General features: G+C 47.5%; 1 protein-coding gene across 2 annotated transcripts in view; it reads right to left on the bottom strand.

Moving 5' to 3' along the window:
• The window catches only part of Cnbd2 (cyclic nucleotide binding domain containing 2), a 63309-nt gene that overhangs the window by 35209 nt on the left and 16506 nt on the right, over positions 1-11594 (bottom strand). Inside the window, exons 3-5 of one of the 2 annotated variants that reach the window (XM_021193389.2) lie at positions 9734-9871; positions 4190-4243; positions 2379-2542 (exon numbers count right to left, since the gene is read on the bottom strand). In XM_021193389.2, the coding sequence (XP_021049048.1) occupies positions 2379-2542; positions 4190-4243; positions 9734-9871 (356 nt within the window). The remainder of the gene's footprint in view (positions 1-2378; positions 2543-4189; positions 4244-9733; positions 9872-11594) is intronic. The other variant, XM_021193391.2, reaches the window with a different exon arrangement.

Genomic DNA, 11594 nt, shown 5'->3' with positions numbered 1-11594 from the left:
CATCAGGGAAATGCAAATCAAAACAACCCTGAGATGCCATCTCACACCAGTCAGAATGGCTAAGATTAAAAATTCTTTAACAGTTCTTAAACCCAGACCCACCAATGACTCCCGATGAAGCCAATCCAATGGATGGAATTAAAGGAGGAAGAAGGAAAAAAGAAAGAAAAAAAAGAAGGAAAAAATGCCAAGGCTGACCCATGAGATAATCTTTCCCTCTACAGTCAAGCTGAAGGGGCCATTAGGAGCTATGGCAACCATTTTAGCACGATGAGGAGAGAGACTAGGCTTGGTATCAGGGGACCTGGGCCTGGCACCTCAGCTGAGAGGCTAAAGCAAGAAGATCTTCAGCCTGGGGCTTGCCTGGGCCACGGGGTGAATTTGAGGCTATCCATAACAATTTAGTAAGATCTTATTCCAAAACAACAACAACAAAATGTGAAAAGGGACTGGAGGGGGGTGGGGGACGTGCTCCTGCAACAGGGCGAGTGCAAGAGAGCAAGAAGTCTGCGATCACTCCCAGTGCTAGAAAACAGACATGGGGCAGACTGGCCCTGCTCACACTGACACTGAGACAGACACGGGACAGACTGGCCCTGCTCACACTGACACTGAGACAGACATGGGACAGACTGGCCCTGCTCACACTGACACAGACAGACACGGGACAGACTGGCCCTGCTCACACTGACACTGAGACAGACATGGGACAGACTGGCCCTGCTCATACTGACCTACTGACACTGAGACAGACTTTTCAGGGGATCTGGGGATGGGTTTTCTTTATAGCTAACAACCTCTGTCTAAAATGCTAATGCCTAGTCCCAGAGATGACTAACAATTAGCAGAGGGCTTTAAGGATTATCTCTTTGCCTAAACTGCTCCCACATCTATCTGAAATACAATCAACACTGGCATTATTTCACTAATGAAAATTCCAAAGCTCGAAAGGTTAAATGGCCAGCTCAGAGTCACACTGGAACAGATGTGACCATTTAGCTGCTTGCTCCATGATTTTCTTTCTCCTCCAGGACATCGCCGACACCGAGCTGCCAGCTTGCCTTTCTTCCTCTCTTCTTCTTTTTTTTCTTTTAGTTTTTGGTTTTTCGAGACAGGGTTTCTCTGTTTAGCCCTGGCTGTCCCGGAACTCACTCTGAACTCACTCTGTAGACCAGGCTGGCCTCTAACTCAGAAATCCACCTGCCTCTACCTCCCAAGTGCTTGGATTAAAGGCGTGCGCCACCACAGCCCAGCTTGATGTGGAACCTTTACAGAAAAGAGTAAACTGCACTTCTCCCCTGGTTGTGAATAAAGCAAATAGTCCTCTCTACCCAGTCTACATGTCCACAGTGAAATCCGTCTACTCTTTAAGTTAATTTTATAATTATTGCATTAGTGTGTATTTGTGTGGAGGCAGGAGGATAGCTCACATGAAGGGACTATCTTTCACCTTGTGAGCCCAAGGGATTGAATTCAGTTTGTCAGAGCGGGAGCAAGCACTTTTACACACTAAGCCATCTAATACTCTCTTCTCTGTAATGCCGATGACCAAGCCATCATGCCCAAGGAGTTATCCTGCCCTTGTCACAAGGGATCATGCATCAGCCAAAAGGAGTCTAGATCTACAGATAGCAGTATACGTGGTCCCTAGGATCACCTGCATACAAACCTACAGTGATTCTATACCCTGGGATTTCAAAATGGACCTCAATTTCCTAGGGTGCCCCCAAGAAGCCACTGAGATGGCTTCTAAAGCCATAGTTCCATAAAACATCCACGACTTCCCCAGTACAAGATATTTACATGATATTGTATGCTATGAGCCTTTTAACAGACTGGGAAAGAGTAATGTTTTAAATACATAAGATAAAACCCCAGCAGAATCAATATGGGGGGGTTGTTTACCAGCCGGTTCAGTGGGTAGAGGCACTTGCCGCCAACTGTGGTATCAGATATGATATCACATGGTAGAAGGGAAAGGACTCCTGTGCATCTGTGCACTGTCCTCTGACCGCCACACAGAATAAATAAATAAATAATTATTAAATAAATAAATAAATAAATAAATAAATTTAAGCTAGGTTTATTTGTACACGCCTTTAACCCCAGCATTTGGGAGACAGAGGCAGGCAGATCTCTGAGTTGAGATCCTGGTCTACAGAGTGAGTTCTAAGACAACCAGGGCTACCCAGAGAAATACTTAGAAAGTATGTGAACTAGCCTAGATAGGAGCAGAGCCCCTGCCTGGTCACCTCAGATTCCAGGACTGTGATCTGAGGACTCGCAGGAAGTGACGAAGCTGTGCTGCTACTCTTCCCAGGGTCTTTCCCCTCCGGGGTCCCTGAGTCTCAGAAGCAGGGGCTGTTCACCTCACTGACCTTTCGAAGCGTATGACCTTGGCCAGGAGCAGCTGCAGAGACTCTGTGTAGTTGCGGTAGCAATCTAGAGCCTGTAGAATGTTGCAGAGGTCTTGGATCTCCTGGGGGGTCCTCCAGGACGGCTTCTTCTGTGTGATAGAAATGGCCCTCGGAGGGAAGTGACCCTGGGAAGACATGGCCAGAGGACTCCAGCAGGCGACTCTCCACATCGTTGCCTGCACGCTCACCCGTTCTACGCACGGGAGTGGCTGACACGGACTAAGGGTTGTGTGCTAACCATCAGAGTGAGCATCTTACACACCCATCTCACAACATCTTCATCCAGCCTGAGAATCATTTCCATTTGGATGAAGGAACTCAGAAAGCAGCCTTGGCTCCTGCCAAAGCAGGGAATGATCTTGCACCAAGGACCTCACGGTCCCCCAAGCACAGACACACTGCAACCAAGGGAGAGCTGTCCTTGCCTCGGCTAGCATGCTCTTCTGTGCAGGGACCAGTCGGGCCCAGCTCATTGGACTGACACTGTCTACAGGCTAAGCCAGCCACTATGGATATTCCTTCTGAAGCCTTCTTGCTTTTCTCAACCCCATGTGCACAGAATGTCCCGTCCCTTAGTTCTAGAATTCTCTGGTGCTTAGACAGGTCCCTGGTTTCCCCTGGGAGAATCAGGGTAAAATTCTAGCAACCTTTTCATGTCTAGCGTTAGGCATCGGCTGCTCTGAAAAACTGAAGAATTCAGAAGATTTCCCTCACTACACTTCACTAATGAAGGGACATGAAGGTCGTCTCTGGGAGAGCCACGTAAGAGGACCCACACCTCCAAGGGGTAGGGTGGGGCAATGGAACGGGTACAGCATTGTTAGTACCAATTACAAAGTTCTGTTCTCTCTCTTTCCTCAGAGAAGAGCCCAAATGGGTCAGACCCGGGTGGCGTCAGGTCTGAGAGAGTGAGACTGTGACTGGCTGCTATAAATAGACAGGCCCCTTTAACTTTAAAGTTGGATATTAAATAAGGATTTACTATCTGGGATTTGGTGGTCAGGAGAGAGGAAAGAAGTAATGGTGCTGGAGTTGAAAGACCGCACACATCACACAGGCCAAAAGACCCATACAGATAAAGCCCTTCTCATGTCAGAATGGGACTGCAGCTTAAAGAACACCCAACATAGGGGGCCATGAATACTGACATCCCTCAGAGAGTTCAGGGCCAAACCAGAATTCACCAACAGGCCAAGGGGTTTCCCACCACCTGGCTTTCTTGTCCTCTGGCAGAGCGTCCTGTATCCTCTGTTTTGCTTTCTGCTGTTTTTCCATAAGTCCAAGCCCAGAAACTCTCCCAGATCGGCTCTTCTCAGTGAAACAGTGGTAACAGTTGATATGCCAGGGACAGGGGACAGGATCACTGTGATTAGAACTGAGTGGCCACTTCAGAGCACCACTGGTGCTGGCAGAACTTGAACTAAAACCAGCTATGTCCGGTGCTTCCTCGGGCTGAAGCAGACAAATGAGTAGACACACCCAGATACACACACACACATTCACACACACTCACACACATACACACACACTCACACACACACATACACACACACTCAAACACATACACACACACACNCACACTCACACACACATACACACACTCACACACATACACACACACTCACACACATACACATACACACACCCTCACACACACACACCCTCACACATACACACACACTCATACACATACACATACACACACCCTCACACATACATACACACACACACACACACACACACACACATGGAAAAGTCAGTGCTCCACACACCTCCTCTGCAGCAAAGTCCTCAGTATCAAACGAGATGCGGCCTTGCTTCCTTTTCTGAAAGAAAGGACCCAGAGAAAGGAAAATCAGTAAAAATGCCCCTGGAGTTCTACACCAGAAGCCCTTCTTTTGTTTATTATTATTATTTTCTTTATTTACATTTCAAACGCTATCCCAAAAGTTCCCTATACCCCCCCCCCCCCCCGCTTCCCTACCCACCCACTCCCACTACTTGACCCAGGCCTTCCCCTGTGCTGGGTCATATAAAGGTTTGCAAGACCAAGGGGCCTCTCTTCCCAATGATGGCCGATTAGGCCATCTTCTGCTACATATGCANCTAGAGACACAAGCTCAGGGGGTACTGGTTAGTTCATATTGTTGTTNCACCTACAGGGTTGCAGTCCCCTACAACACCTTGGGTACTTTCTCTAGCTCCTCCATTGGGGACCCTGTGTTCCATCCAATAGCTGGCTGTGAGCATCCATTTTGGTGTTTGCCAGGCACTGGCATAGCCTCACAAGAGGCCGCTATATCAGGGTCCCTTCAGCAGAATCTTGCTGGCATGNGCATTAGTATCTNGGTTTGGTGGCTGATGATGGGATGGATTCCCGGATGGGGTAGTCTCTGGATAGTCCATCCTTTCATCTTAGCTCTAAATTTTGTCTCTGTACCTATATCCTTTCATGAGTATTTTTTTCCTTATTCTAAGGAGGAATGAGGTATCCACACGATGGTCTTCTATCGACCCAGGCCACTCTGGTGAATGGCAACCCGTGGCAAATCTCCCAAGAGCCGTTTTGTTGCCACCTCCTCTCAAAAACCCCAGCTCTGCCCTATGTTAGCATCAACAACATCCTGTGAAGGCAGTGGCACGTGGTAGAGAGAAGGAAACGGCATCAGGGAAAGAAGAAAAAGGGAAAAAGGGAAGAGGGGAAAGAAGTGGACAGATCGGATAGCGCCGAGGCGGGGAAAGGAGGCACCAAGAGGGGATGGGTGAAGTCAAGCTTTGTTAAGTTTCCATAGCAAGTCAAACATGGCCCATCTTCGATCTATCGCTCTACTCCGTCAACAGAACAAAATTGGTTTTATCAAGTCCCATACAATCGTCGGCTGGGCTGGCACAGTCATGCCCACTGGAAACGGCAAGAATCATAAAGCCAGCCCAGCTGTCTGACAAAGAAGGTCCAGCGTAGCTGAGCCAGACGATGCTGTCGCTGTCCTTCTGTCTAAGGCCTCTGCGTGGTATGTTCTTGGGGACTTTCTGTATTAGGATTCAGTTCATGTCTTTTCCCAAGAAAACTGTGTCCGGGTTTTTCTAGGAAAAGTCTTACCTACTTAAACTTCTGCTTCTAACTTTCTCTGGCCTGCTTGGAAGTCTTTATGCCCAGGAGATCATTAAGTACAGGGAAGCACCAGTAAGCTGGGACTCCTAAATGAGGCCATGACTCCAGAAATCTTGTCTGCCCCCAAACAAACTCAAACAGTAAGACTGGTGCAGGGTAAATAGAAACAACTGACCAACTCTGCCCAGCCAGGAGACCAGGTTACAGATTCAAGGCCCCACCTTGTGTTCCTCTGAGGGCTCTCTGAATATGTAGTTTAAAGATAGGGGGGTCATACAAGGTACAGCCCCGGAGGAATAGAACTCAGGAAACAAAAGATTCTCAAAAATAAACTTTCTCGACTTTATAGTAGGCAGAGGACAAAACAACAGAGTAATGGAAATTGGGTATTCAGATTTGCTATTCATGCCAGGCGGTGGTGGTGCACGCCTTTAATCCCAGCACTCGAGAGGCAGAGGCAGGCGGATCTCTGAGTTCGAGGCCAGCCTGGTCTACAAAGTGAGTTCCAGGACAGCCAGGGCTATACAGAGAAACCATGTCTTGAAAAACCAAAAAAAAAAAAAAAAAAAAAAAGATTTGCTATTCATAAAAAGACCTGTCCTGATATTTACTGTTTGTCTGGGGTACTTTAAAACTGCAAATTCTGCCATCCTAAACGCCAGGCTGTTCATATAATAAATGTGTTTGCTTTGGAGGGGATATTCTTTAAATTGGAATTATAGGGCTGGTAATAAAAATAAAATCTGTTCTGTTTGTATTTTCTAATTGTGACTGAACTTGTAACCCCGGAGATGTAAGGAAAACTCGAATGCATAATCTATACTTCTTGGATAACCATCAGTCTGTGTTAATTCTGTGAAACCTCTCTAAATAAAGAAGCACCGGATTGCTAGTCAGTCAGAGCTGCAAGATTCTCTTGACAACTGCCTGGCTCACTCCTCCTCCGCAGGCCACCCTGTCAGCAACTTGCTAGGGAGGCCCTCCTCACCCCCAAACCCCAGCAACCACCCCACATAGAAAGTGGCCAAGCCGGAGCGTGGCCAGGGTGCTGGCCTCTGGCCAGATGTGCAAAGAACACAAGAGAAGAGAACACACAGGAAGAGGCAATGTAGAAGAAACGTTGCCAAGCCAAGAGGCCCATTCATTCTCCAGAGAATTCCTCTGACGGTTCCCTGGAGCCTGCCTGACCCCTCGGTTGCTGTGGAAATGCTGTCCTCTGAGCACGACAGCCATTTCTACCTTCATGAGAACAGCTGTGACTACTCACCAGAGACCCTCAAGACTGGGCCTGTGGGGGTCCCTCCTAGAGAGAATCTTAGACCTCAGGAGGTTTCAGCTCCTCCCCTGTACCTCATGCCAGCTCAAAGTGTTCTGTTCCACCTGGACATGGTCTCTAGGGTGTCAGAGCAGAGGGACTGTGGAGGGGGCTCCGTCTATCCAGCAGGGGGCTTTTCAACGATGCAGCTGTTGAGGCTTACATACCTATGCTCCCATATAGTCCCTCACTTGTGCTTCTTTAAGTAAAGCCCAATAAACTCAGTGGTTCTCCGAGCTACCGCTGAGTGGAGTCTACTTTGCTCTGTCCTTGGTATCCTATCTGGAGTGGGTGGACATTGGTTAGCATCCCCCCAGGGAGAGTTTACACAACACTGCCTTCACCCCATCCATCACCTTGTCATTTCTCAATCCAAGCGGGGCTCCTCAGAGAAGCTCTCAAAGGACAAGGCGGGGGGTGCTTGGAAATACAGATTCACACAGTCCATGAAAAACTAGCCTCTGCCTGGCCCCCCAAGTTCCAGCCCCGCTCTTGGGTTGGCAGTCACATGACACCCCTCCCCCCCCCCCATAGTTGCCCTGTTGCCATTGCAAAGTTTCTTCTCTCCTGGAGGCCACTCTGACTGGGCACTGTGATAAGGTTTGACCTCACATTCCCCTGATGTCACCCCTCACTCTGGGTCATGTGTTCCCCATTGCCCATATATAAGCCCCTCTCTCCTCCATTGCCACCTTGTGAAATAGTCTTGAGAGCAAAGCCAAATGTCACAGACTACAGGTCCAGCCTATCTCTCCATCATCTCATGGGCCAGCTGAACACCTATTGGGTTTGAGCATCACTGGCAAAGAATGAATGCTTTGGAAAAATCTCTAGAATATGTGAGTCCTGCCTCTCCAGCCTGTACACTGGTTCCACCTCCTGCTAAGGCTTAACTTACTGGGCTGGAAAGATGGCTCAGCGGCTAAGAACACTGACTGCTCTTCTGAAGGTCCTGAGTTCAAATCCCAGCAACCACATAGTGGCTCACAACCATCTGTAATGAGATCTGACCCTCTTCTGGTGTGTCTAAAGACAGCTACAGTGTACTTACATATAATAATAAATAAATCTTTTTTTAAAAAAAGGCTTAACTTACTAATTAGATTACTGTCTCAAAAAAATAAATTAAAAAAAAGGTAGAAGTCCACCTTCTTATCCCCCACTTTGCCTCTCTTCAGCCTCTGTCCTTCAGAAATCATTCTGGGAAATTTCTTGGAATAAGATGTTAGATGAAGAAGGCAGAGGGTTGGGTCTAATCACTCATGGCCCAAGAGGAAAATGGTCATGGCAGGTCTACATACTGAGCTGGGAAAATGTGGATTGTTGTCTGTATGCAAGTGAGGTCAGGTGAAATCTTAATTAGTCGGATAAAGCTAGAGCCTGTGATAGGGGCAGTGGAGAAACAAGGCAGAGCTGAAAGGTTGAAAGAGGGGACAGAGAGACAGAAGGGTGGAGGGAGAAGGGACAGAGAGAAGATGGAGGAAGAAGAAATACCAGATCCACATGGCCTGAAATAGCCACGGGTAGTTATGGATATCATAGAAGGGCAATAGAATAATGTAGGGCACACTTGTCCAATCTAAGTGTGTAGCTTACATCTATATTAGTTGAGTTTTGAGTTCTCTGTGTGGGCATTTGGGGGTTGAAGATTTACTGTTATAAATCTGGCTGGTAAATTATAAGCCTCTGAGTTTCCATTATATGGGGCTATGGGTTTAGAGCCAGTGAGCAAGTCTAGACAGACAAGCCACAGAGGACAGATGGCAGGGGAGTGTGGAGTGGTTTGGCATCAGGCTAACTTTGGGAAACTGGGCAGACCATGACTTGCAGCTTCCAGTGGGGGAGGGGAGACTGTGTAGCCGGCTTTAGCGTGGATTGTTTTTTAATAATTATACGGTACAGGGAAATACCTCCGGGCTGAGGTGAAGACACAGAGTACCAATGATATCTTTCGGGAACAGGGACATACTAGCAGAATGGGGACTGCAGTAGTTGGAATGAGAATGGCCCCCACAAACTCATATATTTGAATACTTGGTCCCCAATTGGTGGAACTGTTTGGGAAGGGTTAGGAGGTGTGGCCTTGTTGGAGGAGGCGTGTCCCTCGGGGCAGGCTTGGAGGTTTTCTGTGTCTGCTTCCTACTGTGGGTCAGATGAGAACTCTCAGCATCTGCTCCAGCACTCGCCTGCCTGCCTGCCTGCCTGCTCTCTGCCATGGTAGTCATCCGGTCTAACCTAAGCCGCAAATAAACTCTTCTGTAAGTTGCCTTGGTCATTGTATCTTATCACAAAAATACAAACGCAAGACAATGGACAGCCAATCACTATTTCTAAGACAAAAAGGGCTCAGGATTTACTGTTGGGATACGATATTTTAAGCTGGGACCTTCTTTATCTTGAAAATGGGGTCCTCACAGCAAACAAGGCCCTGAAAATGTCCCCTTTCTTTTAGTGAAGATAGTAGAAAAGAAAACAGAGAGTGCACACAGTTTAAAACACTCAGGAAAATCCTGGTTCTGTTGTGGCCCCGACTCCTTCAGGCTGTTGTGATTACTGTTGGAAAGCAGATCCGTGCCTCCCTCATGGCTGATGTTTCAGTCCACAAGGGCAGACATGTAAGCAGAACACTTCCGGCCTCTGCTTCCTTCTCCGAACAAACTCTGGGAGGAGAACCCGGACGGGAGCTCTCTTTTCCTCCCCTAATCTCTGTTCCGCTTCTGTTCTGCCCCAGCCAGTACTGCCAGGACAGGCCACGAAAGGCTGTCTAATTCAGGGTTCATTCTTACGAAGCCTACTTGCTTAATGATGTCCCCTTCTACCCAATGTGAGGACTGGGAAATGTGCTGCACCCCTGAAATCCCAGCACCCCTGCTTGGCTGGGCGACTTACATCCCAGAAGGAGAAGATAGGATGCTTCTTGTGAACAGGCTCAATGATCTGATATTCCCGGAATCCCCTGAGGCCTTGACGGAACATCTTACACACTCGATTCATCATGATGATGTCTATGACGAGCTGGTACAGTCTCTGGAAGCAGAGTGAACCAGGTCAATAGAAGCCATCCACCCTCAGCCTGGGCGGCTCTAAACAGGGCGGAACCAGATGGGATGAGATGCAGTGGTGTGTTAGGACAATGCTTACACAGTCGGGCATCTTGTTTTAGGGGGAGGGTTGGGATGCCGCAGGGTTGTGGTGCTGGTTCCGGGGTTCTGGGGCTTGAGCCTAGTACCTTGAGCATGCTAGACATAAGCTCCAGTCCTCAGCTACAACTCCATTCTCTCAGGGAATTTGAAAACCAGTTGAAATTTTGTTGTTGGTAGCTTTAAGCCAGCCTGGGCTAGGGACAACTGACATTCAGAGCATTCTCTCAACAGGGAGCCAGTTGCTAAAAACTCACCAGTGCACTAATTTTTTTTTTCTTTTGTGGAAAAGAAAACCGAGTAACTTTATGTGCATGTGAGTGTGCGTGCCCACAAGAGCCATGTGTGTACTGTGGCAAAGGTGAGTCAAGTGGACCTGAAGGGTAAGTGGTTAAAAAAAAAAAAAAAAAAAAAAGATCCATTACTGTTTTGAACATGGAGGGAAAAGTCACAGAAGAAATGTGACTGGCCAGAAAAGCAGAGACGGACGGACAAGGCCATGGATTCTCTAGGCTGACTGAGGTCTCTCCAGACTTGCAATGTTTGTTTACCTATTGGTGTGGTGATTGCCCACATTTACTGATGACATTTATGGCCTTCCAAGTGCTAGGTAAGGACTCCACCACAGAGCTCTGTTCCCAACTTCTGGCGCTGTAGTTTGAGTCCAAGAAGACCTCTACTGTAATGAAAGCCAACACAGCTGCATTGTTTTAAGCCATTAAATAATAGTGATCGGGGGCCGTCAGGATGGCAGCTCAGTGACTAAAGACACTTGGTGACAAACTCAAAGACTTGAACACCCAGGACTCACAGGGTGACAGGAGACTTGTCTTCTGAGCTCCACATGGGCGACAAGGCGTGCACACATAGGAACATACACACACAAATAGACATAAGTAGACGAAATGTTAAGCTATGGTGGCGTGTTACACCAACAATAGGAAGGGAAGCTAATACTTAATCTAAAATGAGCCACCTGTCATTTCTCTGGGAATGTGGAATTGGACTGAGGACAAACAAGCCATCCATCCCAAACGGAATTTGGATGTTGGGGCAGACATCTTCTACTAGCCAAGCAAATATGTAGGAGAGTGAAGAAATCCAGAATTTAACAATCCAAAAGTCAAGTAAGACTTTCATGTCTTCAAAAAGTCATCTCTTGAGGAGAAAAAGAAGGAACAGGGTGAGGGGGTGTGTGTGAGCAGTAGGATTCTAAAATGTAGGAGAAAAATTCAAGGGACATTTATTGAGCCTCTGAGTCCATGATGGCAAGCTACAGAAGGCCCAGAGAGACACCCAGTAAAGCTGAGACACACACAAGCCTGAGGATTTAAAAAGAAAAAAGCCATATAAAAAAGTCAGGTGTGCTGGCACATGCTGGTGATACCAGCAGAGAGGAGGGTAGATATAAGGTAGATCCTGGTCTTCATTGGCCAGCCAACTTGGCACATTCCAGGCCAGTAAAAGTCCATGTCACACATTCATACATATCATACACACACACACACACACACACACACACACACACAGTGAACACTGCTTCAGGAACAATACCTATGACCTATGACCTCTGCACACATACACAAATGCACCCACTCCAACATATTTTT

The sequence above is a fragment of the Mus pahari genome, chromosome 3 (genome assembly GCF_900095145.1).
Source record: "Mus pahari chromosome 3, PAHARI_EIJ_v1.1, whole genome shotgun sequence".
NCBI classification, from domain to species: Eukaryota; Metazoa; Chordata; class Mammalia; order Rodentia; family Muridae; genus Mus; species Mus pahari.
This window is presented reverse-complemented; position numbering and strand designations above follow the sequence as displayed.